Source organism: Ursus americanus, chromosome 28 (assembly GCF_024610735.1).
Source record: "Ursus americanus isolate L20-20 chromosome 28, mUrsAme1.1.p, whole genome shotgun sequence".
NCBI classification, from domain to species: Eukaryota; Metazoa; Chordata; class Mammalia; order Carnivora; family Ursidae; genus Ursus; species Ursus americanus.
In genome coordinates this window covers 36,025,398-36,045,379 of record NC_142154.1, presented here as the reverse complement: position 1 = coordinate 36,045,379, position 19,982 = coordinate 36,025,398, and the positions used below count along the sequence as shown (strand labels likewise).

General features: G+C 49.9%; 2 protein-coding genes across 7 annotated transcripts in view; one reads left to right on the top strand and one right to left on the bottom strand.

The window, feature by feature from the left end:
- The window catches only part of ZWILCH (zwilch kinetochore protein), a 36,354-nt gene extending 32,419 nt beyond the window's left edge, over positions 1-3,935 (top strand). For 3 of the 4 annotated variants that reach the window (XM_045810711.2, XM_045810709.2, XM_087856841.1), the window contains one exon: positions 1,558-3,935. The gene's annotated coding sequence lies outside the window, so the exon portion shown is untranslated. The remainder of the gene's footprint in view (positions 1-1,557) is intronic. The other variant, XM_045810710.2, reaches the window with a different exon arrangement.
- Positions 1,692-16,010, bottom strand: LCTL (lactase like). Of its 3 annotated transcripts, XM_045810712.2 has the most exons (13): positions 15,893-16,010; positions 15,345-15,508; positions 14,633-14,720; positions 13,872-13,981; positions 12,394-12,522; positions 12,199-12,294; positions 10,375-10,429; positions 10,128-10,289; positions 6,358-6,632; positions 5,073-5,199; positions 4,685-4,884; positions 3,485-3,548; positions 1,692-1,807 (listed from the first exon to the last, which is right to left on the bottom strand). In XM_045810712.2, exons 1-13 carry the CDS (start codon positions 16,008-16,010, stop codon positions 1,692-1,694), a joined length of 1,704 nt encoding a protein of 567 aa, XP_045666668.2. The 3 variants fall into 3 exon arrangements, with proteins under 3 accessions (XP_045666668.2, XP_045666669.2, XP_045666670.2); XM_045810713.2 differs by lacking the exons at positions 3,485-3,548; positions 4,685-4,884; positions 13,872-13,981; ... (1 more) ...; positions 15,345-15,508; positions 15,893-16,010 and having other exon boundaries at positions 12,394-12,483; XM_045810714.2 differs by lacking the exons at positions 3,485-3,548; positions 4,685-4,884; positions 12,199-12,294; ... (2 more) ...; positions 15,345-15,508; positions 15,893-16,010 and having other exon boundaries at positions 12,394-12,483.
- Positions 16,011-19,982: the final 3,972 nt, after the last annotated feature.

The window sequence follows — 19,982 nt, the reverse complement described above, 5'->3', positions numbered from 1 at the left end:
AAGAGGTGGTATCTATATACAATGGAATATTACGCAGCCATCAAAAAGTACGAAGTCTTGCCATTTGCAATGACATAGATGGAGCTAGAGTATATTATGCTAAGTGAAATATGTCAGTCAGAGAAAGACAAGTACCATGTGATTTCACTCCTGGAATTTAAGGAAAAAAACAACAACGGATGAGCACATGGGGTGGGGGAAAATGGAAGCAAACCATGAGAGACTCTTTTAACGTTAGAGAACAAACAGGTTTGTTGGAGGGAAGTGGGTGGGGGAAGGGCTAGATGGGTGATGGACATTAAGAACAGCACTTGTGTTGATCACAGGGTGTTATATCTAAGTGATCAGTCACTAAATTTTACTCCTGAAACCAATATTTTACTGTATGTTAATTAACTAGAATAAAATAAAAATTTAAAAAGAACAAAACGGTTTTACCCCAGCCCAATTGTAGCACTAAAGCCCCAGATGTAAATACCCTTTTTAAAATGTTTGAGATAGGGGCACCTGGGTGGCTCAGTCATTAAGCATCTGCCTTTGGCTCAGGGCGTGATCCCGGCGTTATGGGATCGAGCCCCACATCAGGCTCCTCCGCTATGAGCCTGCTTCTTCCTCTCCCACTCTCCCTGCTTGTGTTCCCTCTCTCGCTGGCTGTCTCTATCTCTGTCGAATAAATAAATAAAATCTTTAAAATAAAATAAAATAAAATGTTTGAGATAGTAGTAACCAAGAGAATTAATGCAACAGCATTTTCTACTGTCTTACTGTTTTTGTGTTTTAGAAACAGTAGAATCAGGTAATGAGTAAAATGCTTCATATCATTCTTTCTTAAGCCATGTTTTGTCCCCAAATAAATAGATGTCATTTAATTTTAGCATTTTAGCATCACTAAAGCATGAAGTGGACCTTTATTTTAAAAACCCTGAATATCTAGTTACAGAAGAGATATTACATATGTAATATTTCTTTGTGTATTTCACTGAGGTTGAGTTTAGCGCAAGAAAGTTTATGTGTATGTGCTCACTTACTTGGTACCCGCCTAATGTATTTTCCTAGTTGCTTGATAGAATTTAGAACCTGAAGGGATTGTTATCTGTAGATGATTGACTCTGTCCATTGTGCATAGGGCAGTGCTAGGATGACAATTATTTCCACATTAATGTTTCTGGATAGATTTTAATTTTTATTTCTTTGAAGATCTATTTATTCATTTAAGAGGAAAGCATGAGCAGGGGGATGGGCAGAGGGAGAGGGAGACAAGCAAACTCCATGCTGATTGGGGAGCCCCTGTTGTGGGCCTCGATCCCAGGACCCCGAGATCATGACCTGAGCCAAAATCAAGAGTTGGTTGCCTAATCGATTGAGCCACCCAGGCGCCCCTGGATAGATTTTTATAAGGAAAAAAAAATCGAGTATCAAAACACTTGGTGCACTATGATACTTTTTTTGCCAAGTGAAAATAGATGCATAACAGACAGCAAAATATTAACATTGACTTTGACAGGTGATTTTTATTTCATTTATGCTTATTTTTATTTTCTAATTTTTAAATCCCAGCACAAGACCAAAAAAAAATTTTTTTTATCACAGAGCCTGAAAACAGAAATATATATAAACCTTCAAAGCAGAGAAAGGAGGAAGAGCCTGAAGATTCTCGAGGAAAGATGAAGCTACAGTTGGGTAACCCTGTCTCAGCTCTGGCTCCGGACGAGGAGCATCAGGAGAACTGCAGAGATTAGTACACACAGGGTGCAGACTGTAGGTACCACGATCTCCGTCACCATTTGCATGTGGCTTAGCAGAGGCTCTGAAATGGAGAGAGAACACCACGAATGAGCAGGTCATCATTTCTGCGGATATAGGCTCATCCTGAAAGATTCAGCTGTATTGGGAAAAACTTGGCACATGGCGTCATCAGGCTCTGTAATCATTCTTGCTTGCTCTAAAAGAGAACATGGTGAATTCAATGTTTTTTAAAAAATTACTTGAGGGCTTTAAAAATTTTTCGCAAAGTATGGGGTAAAGAATGCCTACATTTAGTTCTTCTATAGATATTGGAATAAAGTCTAAGTGTATGTTATACTTACCATAAATTCATGTGAGGATATTAACAGGCGTGTTCCACGGTTGCTGTAGTTTTCACTGGGGGGTGTTTGTGAAAGAAAAATCCTTGGGAAGCATCTGTAACCTTTCAAAGATGTTATTGTGTGGCTTAAGAGGTGTGGGAGTTCCATACTGAAAGTTTCTGTGGCAGTTCTTGCGTAGTTAAGTAATAATCTTGAAGAGTTGAAAGATAAGCATGTTTCATGTACATGATTATAGTAGTGGACATTTATGTAATTCCCACTTTCAGGTTTTGTGCCTGGCACCCTGGCTACCACGATACATAAGGCGTGAGGCCCTGCTCCCACAGAATTCATAGGCTCAGCAGTACATTCTACATCATGTGTCTAGGTGATAAAATACCAGTTTATTTTGCTTTAAAGGAATATGCCTCCTTAATATTACCTGGTTATTTAGATGGGAGCAGGGCACAGTAGTGTATTGGCCTGTAAAAATAGCTGACTTAGGAAAAAAAAAAAAAACAGCTAGATTGGTAGGATTTGTTTCGTCTATTACTTTCCACCTCTGATACCACATTAAAGATGGATTCGTTAAGGGGCGCCTGGGTGGCACAGCGGTTAAGCGTCTGCCTTCGGCTCAGGGCGTGATCCCGGCATTATGGGATCGAGCCCCACATCAGGCTCCTCTGCTATGAGCCTGCTTCTTCCTCTCCCACTCCCCCTGCTTGTGTTCCCTCTCTCACTGGCTGTCTCTATCTCTGTCGAATAAATAAATAAAATCTTTAAAAATTAAAAAAATAAAAAATAAAGATGGATTCGTTAGAACAGGAAGTATATTTCTCTGACTGCCGTTAGGGAAAGACAGAATTCAAAGAAACACATGCTGCGTGCTGGCATTCGGTGATGTGTGGATGCGTCTCTGTTATTCTACGTCTCTGAGCCTCTTCATTCCCATTGCACGAGAACCCTTGCCTTCCGTGAGGTCGGGGACCTTGTCTGGTGTATTGCTGGGCTTAAAACACCCCCTAGTTAAGTGTGCTCAATAATTACTTGCTGAATGAGTAAATATATCTGGAGTGTGCTTTGCCTTTTTTTTTTTTTTTTACTTGAATATGGTTGCATTTTTCTGTCCTTCCACAAAGCCCACTACAACAAAAATAGGTTTATAACTGGCTGTATGATTCAGAAAGAATAAAATTAGGGTGGATAAAATATTTCTCTTTTGTGGTAGATTTTTAAAATGTTACTTGAAGTGCTTATAAAACAGAAATTTGACATTGTTTTAAAGTGAAGGAAAACATTCATTTTTAATTGTATGTTTCGGAGTGATTGACTTCAGCTAGATCCACGTTTTGAGGTTGTGCTTGTCATGTATAATTATGTGCCTTAATTATCAAAGGGAAAAATTAAAATATACTCACCTGCAGCAAGCATCTGGTTGTTGATAGAACAAGTTTCCAAGGCTTTGCGGTACCAACTTTCCACCTAATAAAAACCCACCAGATAAGTAATGTCATCTTAGGCTAATTTTTTGCTGTTCCAAATAGCTTTTGAAATAATGTGGGATTAAAAACATTCAAAGCTGCCTGGAGTTAAATTAGTTAATTAAATACGTATGTGCATCGTTGTGAGGGGGTCAAAACAATACAAACCAAGGGGCGCCGGGGTGGCGCAGCGGTTGAGCGTCTGCCTTCGGCTCAGGGCGTGATCCCGGCGTTATGGGATCGAGCCCCACATCAGGCTCCTCCGCTGGGAGCCTGCTTCTTCCTCTCCCACTCCCCCTGCTTGTGTTCCCTCTCTCACTGGCTGTCTCTATCTCTGTCGAATAAATAAATAAAATCTTTAAAAAAAAAAACAAAAAAAACCCCAAAACCGGTCTTTATTCTTGCGGAGCTTACAATCTAGGGCTTTTCTAGAAATGCCAAACTGGTGAATGCTTATGAGTCACTGTTTGTTCCTGGTGCCACTGGGCTCATCCTAAAAGCATGTTGGTAAACAAGTGAGATTTATTTTTAGAAATCGTCTTTATTGAGACATTCTAAATTATGATTTTTATTCCCTGCCATCAATAACAACATAGAGAACGGATAGAAAAATTTATAGGTAACTGAAAATGTTTGGTGTGTTTTAAAGGATTGCTAATATTAAGTTTGATTATTTTTAATCCCATTTTGGAACTCGTGGGAAAAGAAATGAAAGTTATGGTCATGATACACTTAATTTTCCTGTTTCCATATATGTTGAAGAGTTAAGTAGGCAGTATTTGTTTGCATTAAGACGTAACATTTAGAATAACATTTAACTAGAAGTGTCTACCGATGCTCATAACCTAAAACAAATAGGACTTCTGCATAACTCCAGTTTGCCCGTCGTGCTCTGCAAGTTAGGATTGAATTTAAAGTGAGGACTGAATTTTAAGGCGTGTTTACCCCATTCTAAGCAAATGAGCAAAGAGGTGGCACAAGTTAGGGTAAGAGTCAAAGGCCCATGTTTCCAGGGGCGCCTGGCTGGCTCAGAAGAGCACATGACTCTTGATCTTGGGGTTGTGAGTTTGAGCCCCGCATTTGGTGTAGAGATTTTTTTAAAAATCTAGAACAAGTAACATCAATAATTAGTCCTACCTCTCTTGAGTTGGGAAACCCATTGGCAGTGATAATCTTCTTGTAATATTGAACTGACGCCTTTGGGTAGCGTGGCTTATTTCTGTTGTTAAATTCCACGTAGTACAATCCGTATCTATCTGCGTATCCTTTCTCCCATTCAAACTTATCCAACAAAGACCAGGAAGTATACCCTTTTATATTAGCACCATCTTTGATAGCTGCAGAGACATTTTGTTCCGTTTTTAGTATATTTCACTTACTGGGAAAAATAACATTGTGAAGATAATTTTAAATGCATTCATTTATGAGATTCAGAAACAGAGCATTTGTTACCAAACAAGCTATTACCAAATTCTGTCCAAGTTAAGTAGAAAATATGTGAAGGCAGTCTTGGTTCGTAGCTCACCTTTTAGCATTTCATTTATGTAGCCCTTAAGGTACTGAATTCTCCACTCATCACATAATTGCGTACAGTGTAATATTTGAGACGCGCCGTTTTCTGTCACATAGATGGGGGGATTGCCGTATTGAGTCTGAAAGTGAGTCATAGGAATATCTTAAAAATTCTGACTTCCAAGTGGGTTTCTGCGTCTGAGGCTCATAGGGGAACGGCGGATTCAAGCCCGCCGTATTCGAATTGAGGGTATTTAGCGATTAGTAGGTGCCGGTTCACACGTTTGTTTGGAGGTGAATGTGGACAGGAGCAAGTTCATACGAAAGACTACATTTCTCAGTGAATCAGCATCATCGTAGAGAAAATGTACTTCAGGTCTTGTTCTTTCCCGCATAGTTCATTTCAAGTGAGAAGGGCCACCAGATAACTAAATGTGGGACGAGAATTTGTAGCTACAGTTCTATACGTTGGGACGGTTACTCATGGTGGGCATTAGTCTCTAAAGCCTATGTGTCTAGTAGCCTCTGAAGTAGAGGGGACCGAGTTTCACTTTAAAGCATATGCACCTAAGTGGAATTAAAAACTTCAGAAAATGTAGGCACCTGAGCTTAAGCTGTAAGATCATGAATTGAGGTCAGAAATGTTCATTAGAGGGGCACCTGGGTGGCTCAATCAGTTAAGCATCTGCCTTTGGCTCAGGTTATGATCTCAGGGTCGTGGGATCGAGCCCCACATCTGGCTCTCTGCTCAGCGGGGAGCCTGCTTCTCCTCTCCCTCTGCCTACCACTCTGCCTACTTAGGCTCGCTCGCTCTCTATCAAATAAAATCTTAAAGACAGTTTGGTGTATATATGTGGTTTTTTGGGGCGCCTGGGTGGCACAGCGGTTAAGCGTCTGCCTTCGGCTCAGGGCGTGATCCCGGCGTTATGGGATCGAGCCCCACATCAGGCTCCTCTGCTGTGAGCCTGCTTCTTCCTCTCCCACTCCCCCTGCTTGTGTTCCCTCTCTCGCTGGCTGTCTCTATCTCTGTTGAATAAATAAATAAAATCTTAAAAAAAAAAAAAAAGGTTCATTAGGGGCACCTGGGTGGCTCAGTCAGTTGGACTCTTGATTTCAGCGGGGGTCATGGTCTTCTTCAGGTCATGAGAGAGGGCCCGGAGTCGGCTCAGCAGGGAGTCTGCTTGTCCACCTCCCTCTCCTCCCCCAGCGCGTGCTTACTCACACACTCTCATTCTTTCTGTCTCAAATAGTCTTTAAAGAAAAAAAAAATTCATCAAATAGCTTAATGTGGTAATCACCTGAGCGAAGTGGAGAAGCCTTCTAAATCCCCATGGTACAGAATAGAGCCACTTAGACCCCAGATCAGGCCAGTTCGGGTCAACCAGTTCTACTAAGTCACGATCATTCTGGTAGCTGGGCCCCTGGCGGGAGGGGTAGTTCCTTTCTGTGATGTACCGAGTAGTAAAATGGCCTAATCCCAAGAAATCAGATGTGCCTTTAATGTAGCCCTTTTCCTGGAGTGAGAACACAGGTAACCTTGACATATCCAGGCCTTGCTCTGCACTCTTTTTCCCTATTGAGAGAGAAAAATCGAATTTAACAAAGTTTGGCTTTCTCACAATCCTTTTTTCTGTTAACGTACCATGACGACACTGGCATGTTGACATAAAAATTGTTAACCAGATCCTAGGCTTTGAGATTCGTTTGTATGGAAAACATAACCTTAGCCTTTTGAACTGGAATTTTGACATTTGAATACTACTCAAAATGTTAAAAGTTTATATTGCTTGAAAATTACATTTCCATAGATTACTCAGTGAATGGTATGCAGACAACTTTGTAGCTATATGGAAGAAAGTGCAGTTGGATTCCTGTATTATTTCTTACATCAAAAATTAGTAATTTTGGTTGTCCCTGGGAAGAGAAGTGGAAGGCCATTCATGGTGCGGATGGTGGTGTAGGGGGACATACAGTCATGTTCATGCACCGTTGTAGTGTAGGCTGGTACGACCTCTGGGTTGGGAAATTTTGTCCTAGTGTTTAAAATTGTAGGGGCGCCTGGGTGGCACAGCGGTTAAGCGCCTGCCTTCGGCTCAGGGCATGATCCCGGCGTTCTGGGATCGAGCCCCACATCAGGCTCCTCTGCTATGAGCCTGCTTCTTCCTCTCCCCTCCCCCTGCTTGTGTTCCCTCTCTCGCTGGCTGTCTCTATCTCTGTCAAATAAATAAATAAAATCTTTAAAAAAATAAATAAATAAAAACAAAATTGTAAAAGGGTGAGTCCTTTCACTGGCCAATTCCATATCTGTTTATCCTGTGTTTTACTCGCACGTGTAAAAGGATGCGTGTACGAGGATCTTCATTGTAGAGTAAGTAGCAAAAGATTGGAAACAAACTAAATGTCTTATCAGGAGAGACTGGTTAAATGATTGGATATCCATCCGTACGACAGCGTGTAGTCGTAGGAATGAATGAGCACTTTATATACCAACATGGAAAGAATGCCAAGATACGTGTTTACATGAAAGATGCAGAGTGCTGCGTAGAGCAAGTTCACACACGGGGCAGGAGTGTTTCTGCTCACACGTGCACAGCCCATCTCGGGAAGTGTGCTCTCTGCTGGGGAGGATGGGAGCAGCGGGGACAGGGAGGGAGGGAAGCTGGACTTCTCACCTTGTGCTCTCTTGTAATTTAAAAACTTTGAAACATGCATAAAACCTTCGTATAATCTATGCAAAAAAAAAAAAAGCTTTAAATGAGTAAAGAAAAGTAACATTTGTAGGAGTTGTTCTAACATATAACCATAAACATGTTTCCAAAGAGGCTATTGGTTCAGATTAACTGAGTGAAAAGCTTGTATTATTAAATACTTTAAGATCCTAGCATGTTATTACTTTCAGTGACATTCAGTAACTTGAAAACCACAAGCCATTGTCCCTGGACTGTCTAACACAGTGGCCACTGGCTACATGTGGCCATTAGATGACACATCTTTAATTCAATCACACCGAAGGACTGAATTTTAATTTTTAAAAATTTAGATAGACACAAACGACTACAGGCTATTGTATTGGACGGCGCAGATACAGAACATTCCATCATCACCGGAAGTTCTGTGGGACAGCACGGGTCTAGAATTACATTGGTTCGTGTATTGCGCTTTTGAGACGCCTGAAAGTAATTTGTACAAGCCCTCAGCAGAATGCTTTCAGTGAAGAAAGTATTAACTGCTCAAAGGATCCTTCTTTCCATGTCGTACCAGGAAAAATTCAGCCCCGTTTCCATTTGAATTACCACAAAATTGGAGTTGGTGGGGTCTGGAATTGGCCTGAAGCCCCAGAACTCTTCTATGACAAATAATCAATTTGGCTTCTTTAGTGCTGTCCTGATGTGGCTCCTGCCAAGGCCTCTGAGGGTCCTGGGAGGGCATGCCAGGTGAGTGATGGGCTGTGCCGGCAGGGCAGGGGCCGTGCCCTGAGGGCTTTTCCCCTGGGCATCTTGACATCATTCGCAGGATTTTGAACCTATGTGTATGGACATGTCACAGAACTGGTTATTGCCGAGAGATTTTTAGAGATTATTTGTCTAATCCTTCATTTTCAGATGACAAGAATGACACCGAAAGAGTTTGTAAAACGCCTTGCCCAGGGTCACTCACTGGTTAGAGCAGAGATGGAATTAGAACCTTCTGCACCTATTCCAGGAAGTCTGATAAATGGTGCTTTAGAAAGGGAATTTTTTGAAATATTGACAGTTCTTCGTCAAACATCCAAAATAGCGTTGCTGCGTGAGATTGTAACCTAGGTCAATGCCACCCGTTTCTCTCTTTATAGGGGAATGCAGACTGCTACCTCTAAGTAAACAGAGCGAATACTTTGATTCCTGTGGCCAGACACTGCTGGTTTCCCACCCAATCAACAGTCCCGTGGCTGTCTTCTTTCTTTCCCTCTTCCTCATCCTCTTTAAAGAGTTCTGGTTCCCCAAGCCTCTGAGGAAGCTCTAGTCCCAGTGGCCTAGGACATTCTAGGGCATGTGACAGTTCCGTCCCTTGAGGACTTCCCTTGAAGGGAAATCAGTTGTGGTTGGAGACTGTTTTCTGGGAAGATTTTCCTTGTTCTTAAAAATGGGTATGACCAGCTATTTCCGTTTTTCTGCCTCTGGGTGTTGATAAGATATGATGCCCGGGGGCGCCTGGGTGGCTCAGTCGTTGGGCGTCTGCCTTCGGCTCAGGGCGTGACCTCAGGGTCCTGGGATCGAGCCCCGCATCGGGCTCCCTGCTCCACTGGGAGCCTGCTTCTTCCTCTCCCACTCCCCCTGCTTGTGTTCCCTCTCTCGCTGGCTGTCTCTCTCTCTTAAATTAATACATAAAATCTTAAAAATAAATAAATAAATAAAAGATATGCCCGGAGCTGCTGCAGCCATCTTGTGGCCCTAGGGAGTAGCTGATGGGCTGGCTAAAGGTGCCAGAGTGAAAGATGGAATTGGCCTCAGTCCTTAAAGACATCCCTGAAGGCTGGTTTAACTGGCCCTGGATCGCCCTTTCCTGGACTCAGTATCTGAGATGATAAATTCCCTACTTTTCAAGCCATTTTAGTTGGCGTTTTCTGGTATGTGGCACTTAAAAGCACCCAAACTGATAGAGCCTCGTGAGCTCTATGCGTCTTTATCCTCTTCTGTGACATTGTGGAAACCCGAGCTTGGAAAGCATTTCTCAAGTGACAGAACCAGTGTGAGAGCTGGGACTGCCTGCGACTGTGCCTTTGCCTTCTCTCTCCTACTTCAAGTGAAAGGGAGTGGCATGGGACGAAGGAGACAGGAGAGCAGAACGGAGAATAGCTCTGTTTTCCGCTGGGTTCTGAAATTCTCAATCTCCATGTCTGGGGATTTGTCAGGGGCTCGTTCCTCCCCTCTCCCCAATTCAAATACACAGTTCTCAGTTCCTTGGGGGCTGGGTTCTCCCTCTCACCGGAGGCCTGTGTGTTCTTCCAACCCCCTGCCTCTCCATCACCTCACGTGGGCTCAATACTGTTGCTGTGGTGCCTGCACCTTAAAAATGTGACTTGGCTCACCGATCCGGTCCTTCATGACTTGAGGGTAGTCTCCGGCATAGATGGGGTTGGCAAACCAGCCCAGGCAGAACTGGAGGTACCTCTCGGCAGCTTCTATGTCTTTGGGGCTGTTGATGTCCATGGGTTCCCCCCAATCGCAGTTTAATGAGATCCCCACCAGACCTTAAAAGAAAAGACGGAGGTGGCAGGTGCAAATGGCACCCCCCCCCCCAGGGCTGTGTCCTGGCGCATGGGTGGTGGGGCTCACCTCGCTGTTTGCTGCGCCACGTGCTGTTGTAGGAGTGCCAGGCTTGGGCGTGGGCCTGAAAACAGAAGGGTGTGTCAGAGGTGCCTGGCTGGCACGTTTCTCTCCTGCCTTCTTTCCCTCTGTCCTGACAAGAGATCCCATCTGATGGAGGCCCATCTTTTCCCTGAGTCCAGCCTTGATGATCCCCATCCCATGTCTCCCTCCCTCTGGCCGCCAGAGGCACGTGTTTTCTTTGTTCTGTAGAGAAACTTGGTCTCTTTCTGGCACAAACACGTAAACTACCTCTTGGTGTGATTTCTTGTTCTGAAGACTTTTGCTAAAGTTTCTTGTTTTGTTCCTGCTCGTCTTCTCTAGTAACTGGGCGTAGGTGCTTAAGAAGTTTGGAAAATAGCAAGCATCTGGAATAGTCTTGAGAATGGAATTCAGAATGTGCCGACCTGCCTTCTCTCCATACTGTCAGTGACCCACTGAGGCCTTCAGAGATCTACCCTTTAAACAGTCAGAGTTTAAGGGGTGCCTGTGTGTGGGGCGCCTGGGTGGCACAGCGGTTAAGCGTCTGCCTTCGGCTCAGGGCGTGATCCCGGCGTTATGGGATCGAGCCCCACATCAGGCTCTTCTGCTATGAGCCTGCTTCTTCCTCTCCCACTCCCCCTGCTGTGTTCCCTCTCTTGCTGGCTGTCTCTATCTCTGTCGAATAAATAAATAAAATATTTTTAAAAAAAAAGGGGGGGTGCCTGTGTGGCTCAGTCAGTTGGGCATCTGACTCTTGATTTTGGCTCGGGTCGTGATCTCAGGGTCGTGGGATCAAGTCCCGCGTTGGGCTCCCGGCTCAGTGGGGAGTCTGCTTGAGATTCTCTCCCTCTGCTCCTCCCCCTGCTCGCTCACTCTCTCTCAAAGAAAGAAATAAATCTTAAAAATATATATGTTCACAGTTAAGAACTCATAAGCCCAATGGAGAAAGGATGAGAAAGTCCTCTCCCTGACAGGAATTTGAGAGTCTTGTGTGTCACTCACGGGCCCCCCGACTTCTGCTTGATCAGATTGTCCCCCTTCTGCTGAGAGTCCGCTGGGGCCGTGCTGTCATGCCTCATATCCCTGCTCCCCAGGCAGCCATGTCCTTGTCTGTGTCCTGCACTGTGACCCAATCCCCTCCCCCCACTCAAGCCTTCCCAGCAGCCTGGGAACTCACGGGTCACCCTGCAGCACCTCCTGTGTCCTTCCCTTCCGAGCCCTGACTGAGCTTGGCTGCCCCAAAGACCACCTGTGCTGCAGCTCTTTTTCCCTCACACCCCCATCCCTTGGGGTAGTGGGTCATGTCGGCCTTGCTCTTTATCACTGCTTGCAAACTATCGCTCCTTCCACAACCCCGGGTCCTTTGAAGTCCACACCGTGAGACAAACACTCCTAACCCCTTCGTACTGTTGTCCTTCACCAACCCCCAGTTACTACTGCTCATTGATTGAAGACTTCAGCCCCTAGTTCACGGCATCCTGCCCCTTGCTCTTGTCACCATTCCTCACAAGACTGCTTAGACCTGTAGGTGACAAGTGTTCACATGCATGCACTCCATCCCCTTGACTGGATTGTAAGCTCTAGAGAACAGCCACCGTATGGTCCTGGTGGCGGTGTCCAGCGCTGGATGACCGGGCAGCAGCTCTATAGATCCTCATGGAATGCGAGTGAACAGTGCAAAGGTGTGATGGAATATGCTGGAACCACACAGAACTGAGCTCAGGCTCAAACCCCCGGGGCAGGCCGAACTGACACTGAGGTCTGTCCCTCCACCCTGAACCCAGCCCTAACTCCCAGAAGGACCCACCTCACCTTAATGATGTGATGCGCTGCCCTGTACAGGCCCGTGCCGTGGAGCTGCAGGCCTGGAGCGTGGCGGCCCGTCTCGTAGCCTTTCTCTGCCATCGTCTACAGGGATGGCCCGTGGGGACCACAGCACCCGTGAGAAGGGGTAGGAGCGCTCTGGTCCGGAAGGGGGGTTTCCCGCCTGGACAGGGCCCTGCTTACCCGAGGATCACTGAAGGTGATCCAGTGCTTCACCCGGTCCCCGAAGGCCTCGAAGCACAGATCGGCGTAATCACCGAAGTAGCTGACCATGCTCACATTCTGCCAGCCGCCGTGCTTGACCTGGAGCAGCTGCGGACAGGGTGCAGAGAGAAGCAGCTGCCCCACGGGTCTGTCTCTAGCAAAGACCTTGGAGTCGATAGGCCCGGTGTGTGGGAGAAGTAGGGTGATGCCCGGCACAGAGGCTGTCGAGAGCAACGGAGAGCCAAGGAGCGGGTCTTGGGCGTGACAACCAGTGATGAACCAAGAAGTAACATCAGTGGGGACAAGCTATGTGGCATATACGATCAAGAGGGAGGGAACAGAGAAAGTTCGAGACTCCCATGCTTAAAAGGAAGGTGATAGATTGAATATTTAAGAACACTGGCCAAGGCAGAGAGGTCTGCTGTTGGGAGAAGACCCTCAACTATACATCCAGAAGGAGACATGCTGCGGGACACGGAAGCTCCGACTAGGGTTTTGAGGGCCGTGCAGATGGGAGAAACGTCAGACGCTCTCTTATGAGGGTGGGTTCTGCCTTCTTCAGTGGAGGACTGTCTGCCAAGCAAAGCCAGCTGCTCGTGAAGGATTTTCCCAAGATTCAGCCTTCCTTTGAGAACACCTACTGAGCTCTCCCTGGTGGGTTGGAGGGCATGCTAGAGGGCCCGGTGAGTGAAAGCAGTTAACCAGGGGAGAAGCTAGAATGTGGTCTCCAGTTTGTCTCCCTAAAGTCGGCTGTATACCCCCAACCCCAATTTAGAGGCTTCTGGTGGCTCACCCTCCAGAATGATCCCAGTCACCTTAGCTCGGCAGTCAAGGCCTTCCAGGCCTGACCCCAAGCCGCACCTCCCACCTCTACCCCTCTAACTCCTGCCTGCTCCCCAAACTCTTCACCCAATCACTTGCCATGCCCCTCTCTGCCCCTTTGCGTGCTCCCTCCAACCAGAACACCCCTTCCACTTCATGCACCCCAACCCTTCAAAGCACTGACAGGACCCCGTCCTCTCCCCAGAGAGTCACCTACACAGCCCCTCTCCCAGTAGGCCGTGATCTCCGTGGGGCCTTGCAGAGTGAAGGCCAGAGTTGCTTGACCAGTGATGTCCGACAATGACCTTGAGACTTAGCAGGAATTGCTGGGGGGCTGTGCTCAGATGATGCGGCTCGAACACGTTAATTATGCCATGTCATCACATCTTACTCAAAGGAGGTTTCTTTTTAGTTTGACTTGTTTTTAGGCCAAATATTTTGAGAAAACATCAAAATCCACACTTAGCACCTATTACGAACATCAGTGAAATCAGCACGACGTCCCTCCGTGCGTGAGTCAGAGTTCTTGGCTTGGCTCCCATCTCCCGGTCCAGACCCCAGCCTTTGCCCCACCTTGGCAAGCCCCGTCCCCTGCCAGGGGCCGTCTGCCGAGCTGAGCGCACCCCCAGCCTCACCTGCGGGAGGTCCCAGTGGTGCAAGGTCACGACGGGGGTGATGTTGCTCTTCAGAAGGGCGTCGATGAAGTCGCTGTAGAACTTGATTCCCCGCTTGTTCACCTTGTCAGCTGAAGGCGAGATAAAGGGGGCCATGGCCTTCTTTTTTTTTTTTTTTATTAATAATGATTTTTTATTATATTATGTTAGTCACCATACAGTACATCCCCGGTTTTCGATGTAAGGCTCGATGATTCATTAGGTGCGTATAACACCCAGTGCACCATGCAATACGTGCCCTCCTTACTACCCATCACCGGCCTATCCCATTCCCCCACCCCCCTCCCCTCTGTAGCCCTCAGTTTGTTTCTCATAGTCCATAGTCTCTCGTTTCATTCCCCCTTCTGATTACCCCCCCCTTTCTTTATCCCTTTCTTCCCCTACTGATCATTCTAGTTCTTATGTTCCATAGATGAGAGAAATCATATGATAGTTGTCTTTCTCTGCTTGACTTATTTCACTAAGCATTATCTCCTCCAGTGGGGCCATGGCCTTTTAAAGTGCAGTGGCCTCTCTGGGACCCGAAGGCGCCCCCAGCCCGCCCGGTCCCGGGTCTGAGGGAAGGCGTGGGTGCCCGGCTGCCTGCAGAACTGGGAGGGCTGCTGCCAGGGAAGCCATGTCCCAGGGCTGCTCTCCCTCCCCAGCACTCTGTGGTGTCCCCGCAAAGCCGACACAGCCAAAAGGGACCACGCTTGGGCTTGGGAAGGGCTGCCCCGTCTCACCTCGGACGCCGGTGGGTAGGAGCCGAGGCCAAGACAGGGAGAATCGGTAGTGGCTCACGTGCAGCTCCCTGAGCAGGACGATGTCCTCCTGTGCAGACAGGTGGGAGGCAGGGCAGGGTCACCTAGGGCTCTGCGGGGGGTGGGGGGGGTCCCGCTGGGGTCCCAGGCCACTGCTCACTCCTGTCCATAGCTCCTCATCTACACGATAGGTGTGAAAGCACCTGCCCCGCTTTCTCCGGCCAAGAATCAAATACATGCAGAATGGGGGGGTGCTTTGAGATCTCCATCGGGGTGTTCCTAGTAAAACTGGGGGATGAATCCTCCAAGAAGTCAGCCCAGAGAGGAAAGTGGGTCCCGAACAGAGGGACTTCCTCCACAGGGGCCAGTCACAAGCAGAGACCAAGGGCTCAGGCCCCATGACTTATAAACCCCGGGGTCATGGTATCAGCCGCTCAGCTGCCCGCCACTTGGATGAAGGCCCTGGGTCAGGTGCTTTCCTTTCCTCCAACATTCACTCTCCCGCCTCCTGCACATCCCCCGCCAGCCCACCAGTCCCCAGTCCCCAACGGCCCCCCTTTTTCCTGCAGTGGGATAAAGGGTGCTTAGCAGAGCACTAGATTGACACTGTCCCCCAGGCCCCCCTCATAAGTCACTGTCCACCTCAGCCAGGTGTGTCCTCACCCCCCCCCCCACACACACACCTGTCACTCACCTGCACCTTGTAGTACCCATCACAAGCCACGTCTGCTGTCTCGTCCCCAAGCACCCTTCCCTTCCCACTGTGAGTGAAGGCGTCCCAGATGCTGGGCCCTTTCCCGTCCTGGTCCCAGGCTCCCTCTGTCTGGAAGGCGGAACTGCCCACGCCCCAGGAGAAGCCTGCAAGTAGAGACCCCAAGCTGGGCCGCTGGCCTCCTCCCACTCCCCACCCAGCCCCTGGACTCTGCCTCCTGGGCCCCAGGGCAGGCCCCCTCCCCATGGTCTGCCTCTGTCTCCCTAGAAGTGGGACCCTGTGGGGCAGGGGGCGGGGAGGACCTAACACATTTAAAACAGTCATTTGCACGACTCCAGTTCTGATTAACATTCACTCTAGAGTAAGTTTTAAAAACATCTGTTAGGCGCATCTTCTATTTTCGAACAACCATGTGGAGTTATTTTTCCCATCCTACCTGTCAGGAAGCTAACACACCAAAGTCTTGGCAAGCCAGCCAAGGTGGGCAAACTGACAGACAGACGGACAGACCAACAAAGGAATGGACATACCAAGTGGGAAGGTTCCATAGTAGAAGGAGGCCTCTTCTGGGGATCCCTTCCTGGTGGCCCCCAGCCTGGACACCAGCAGTAGCACCCACCAAAGTGCGACAACCCGCACTGGCTTCATGGCACCCGGCCCTCCCCCATTCCTGAAAAAGCACACCTGACAGGTGGAGGCCCACGCAGCCAGGGCTGGGGGGTCGGATCCCAGCTCGGGGGCAAAGGCCAGGAGGGGAGGAGGAGGGGAGCAGGTGGGGGTGCTTTATTGAGAGCAGCGCTGGCTCACTTAGGGCAGCTGGTCCATTGCTCCGCTGGGAGCCACCAGCAGAGGCCGAGGCTGAGCACCAGGTATAGTTAAGGAGGAGAGGAACACGGGGCTTGGGGGGCTCCGGGTCCGATGCGCCAGGCTCCAGACCACCCTGCTCCCTGTCTGAGGGGGGATACCCGGCCCATACCCTGTGAGAGGCCCTGATCACATGGGGAAACCACTTCTGCCTTAGGGAAGCTCCAGTTGAAGGGGGGGGTGTCCAAGACAGCCCATAGACCCCCTGAAGCACCCCACCTATGCACTGTGGGAGAGGGTGTGGGGGGGACAGACCTCTCCCCAAGCCGGGGATCATGAGCAGGGTTGCCATCCCAGGGCCTCCGGTCCTGAGGGTTAGGGTGATGCCTCCCACTGGGATCCCCTCTGTGGTACAGCCAAGCCGGATTACCTGGGATCGTCCTGTGTCCCAGACACCCCCAGAGTAGCAGTGGCAGCCAGAGCGCTCTCACGCTGACCGCAGGCCTGTGCTGCCCCTGAGAGCAGAGTGCACAGCGCAGCGAAGGCTCTGGTTGGGGGTGTGGTCAGTGGCCTAACCTCCCCCTACAAAGAGCTTCAATAGCCCCATTCAGTGGGGAGGGCAGGAATGCTGAGCTGGCCAGTGGGGCCTGAGTCAGCTGCAGGGGCAGCTTGGCCCCGGGCCCTGGGGCATCCTGTCAGCCCCCTGTGAGGGCAGAGGGGCAGAGACCTGGGCCCCCCAGCCCCTTCTGGGCCTGATGTGCCCCGTTCTGCACACCTTAGCCTGGGAAGCTGGAGGTGGGGCTGGCCGGGTGGGGAGCAGCATTTGCAGACGCCTCTCCTCGTGTCCACCTGTCCGTCAGCCAGAGAAAACTCACAGCAGAAGGCGAAGTTGGTTTTTCCACCTTACCTTCTTTGTTTGGACCGTTCATTCATTCCTTTCCTCACTCACTCAACCGGGATTCCCTGCTGGAACACCCTCCCCGGAGGCTCAGCCCCTGTGGCTTCCCATCGTGGCTGCCCAGGTCCCCCGTGGGACTCCCTTCACCCCATTCACCTCCAGCTCCCCTGCCTATACGGAGCCTCACTGGGGCTCTCTCAGCTGGATGCCCCTTTGCCCTCAGTGGTTGATTAATCTCTTTCTGCCAGAGTGGAATGGGACTTGGTCTGTGCCCTCCAGGGGCTCGAGGTCTGGTGGGGGAGGAAGGCAGGGATTGGGGGGAGGGAAAGCGGTTCTAAACACTGTACGGCAGGGGTGGAGTGGGGTGCGGGGATCACGAACGACTCTACCGGAAGGATGGACGGGACACTCTAGAGGCTCAGGGAGGTGGGACTGGCTTCACGAGGGAGGGGACATTGGATATGACATGTGAAGGCCGCGGAGACGTTGGCTAGGTGGCGTGGAGCTGGGAAGGTGTGGGAACTGACAATGGAAACAGTCTGAGCAAAGGCCCTGAGATGTGTTTGGGGAACTGGGAGCTTAGTATCTTCTCTCTTGCATCTGTTGTGCGGTGCCTGGGCAGGCAGGGCTGAGTCCTCAGGTGAGCAGGCTGCTGGACAGCCACCCGAGTGTCCATCTCTCCTGCGGGTGGACTGCTGGGCGTCCAAGGCCAGGGCTGGTGCCTGCCTCACCAGGCTCTGGGCTCTGGGGACTCTGCTCTCTGGGCTGAGGTAGGCAGGATATATAAAACTTTAAGAGCTGATGTCATCTCTGAAAAATGCCCCCTTCCTGCAGAGCCAGGGGCCCAGTGTTTGTGTTGGAGGGGATGGTCAGCCTGGCATGGCCGGGGCTGCTTGGGGGCTGTCTGTCTCTACTGTCCTATTCCTGTTCTCTCTCCTTCCACCAGCTCTGAGCCTGGCTCTGGCTGGAAGGACCTGGGTCTCACAGCTGGCTGACTCTCTACCACCTCCCTCCCCGTCCAGTCCAGGGCTGCTTGGGTCCAGCCTGAGGCCTGCAGCAACCAGGGCAGGACCCTACCTTTGGGTCTGAGGTCCCTGGGGGCCAGGCCAGGCTGAAAAGCAGGTGTGCTGGAGGGCAGGTGGCCATTGGGCCCTTATAGCTCCTTCTTTCTCTCCCTGCAAGGGGCTGCAGAGCTGGGGGCCCTCTGCCAGCAGCCCCTGCAGGATCCAGCACGCAGCCCAAGTTCTGTGGCTTTAGGAAGGGACTTAGTAAAGGCTGGGCAGCACCGGTGGGTGCTGGGCACTCGGGTCTGCACGCGGGACAGGCCCAGCTCAGCCTGCTCTGTAGCTCAGGAGCCTTCAGAGCTAAGGGAGGGGCTGGAGTGGGAAAGACGCTGGGGATTTAGGAAAAGAGATTTCTGTCTCCATGTAGCCAAGAAGGAGCGGTGGGACCCAGTGATGGCGACTTTCTCTCTCTGGGACCGAGACTCCCTATCTAGAAAATGTGAGCAGCTCTCTCAGGGTCCCCTGGCTGGCACCGCAGGGCCTAGCAATGCTCTTCCCTGGCCATAGGAGCTAGTTTTCCTCTCTCCAGAGGGGCCTCTAGGCTCCATCCACCACCACCCCCAGCCCTGCAATGCAACTCAGCCCTGTCCAGCCCTGACCTGAGGGGACCAGTCCCAGGAGACAAGGTTCGGTCCTGGCGTGCTGTGTGACATTGGGCCACCCATTGGGTTTTTGTTTCCTCCCTCTCTGGGTTTTTGTTTCCTCCCCTGTAAAAACTAAGGAGGCTGGCTACTAGTTGTCTGGCCTTCCTTAGCTCTGAGGTTCTAGTAAAGAGGTGACAGGCCGTTTTTAGGTTGTCTTGGTCTGGGTTTTGTAGGAGGCAGGAAAGCTGGTCAGAACAGTGCTGACGATGCTGGGATGGAGGTGAGGGGTTTGCGGGGATGACGGGAGCACATCAGGAGGGTGTGTGTGTGTGTGTGTCCATCCAGGGAATGTTGGGGAAAATGGTATAGATCTATACCTCAGGGTATAGATCTGTCCAGGGGAGCAGGTGCATGGGGCCGGGAGTGGGGTGCTTGGCTTGTAAGGAGCACTCTGGGCCCGAGTCAGACTTTCCTCTGTGGCTGCAACAGGGGCAAGTTGTCTGTGACAGGCCTATGGGGCAGGGGGTGGGGAGGAGGGTAGAAGGGATGGGGTGAGCGGCTTGTGGAGCAGAAGAGGGCAGTGGTTCGGCTCGAAAACTCTGGAGTCAAACATAACTTGGCTTCCCAGCTCAGCATCTGGCAGCTGAACCTCTCTGAGCCATTTTTCATGTATAAATGGGGATGACGCTTCCTAGCGTCACTTAGACATTAAACGACACGAGAGATGTAGGTGCTTCCTGCGGGGCCTGGCAGAGAGAAAGGCCCCAGTAAATGATCCTGTCACCAACGCCACCACGCTCTCAAGGCTGAACCCCATGTACGGGGTGTTCTGGGTGAGGCACAGCGCCCGATGGTCTGACGAGGGGTCTCTGTGATCTGAGGGCCTCGTTTGTTTGGGAGCTGCCCCAATCCTGCCAAGCCGCGGGCTCTGCCGGAGCCAGGCCCCTCTGTCCCTGCGGAAGGGGAGCTCTGCATCCGAGAACCCTGATCGCTGCCCAGGGCAGTGCCCCGGGGTCTGCGGACTTGGAGGGCGGCTGCTAGCTTGGGCCGTGGGAACAAAACGTAGGGCCTTTTCCCTTCCGGGTATGGATGGTAGCTTCCAGAGTCTGCTTCACTTCTCAGAGTGCCCAAACTTTCATTATAAAAGTGTTCAAACACGCAGGAAAGTTGGGGAATTGCACATTTCACACCATGCGTCCGCCCAATGTCCACTGAGACTCTATTTTACTCTGCTTTGCTTTATCACGACCTCTCCTCCGCCTGCCCGCCA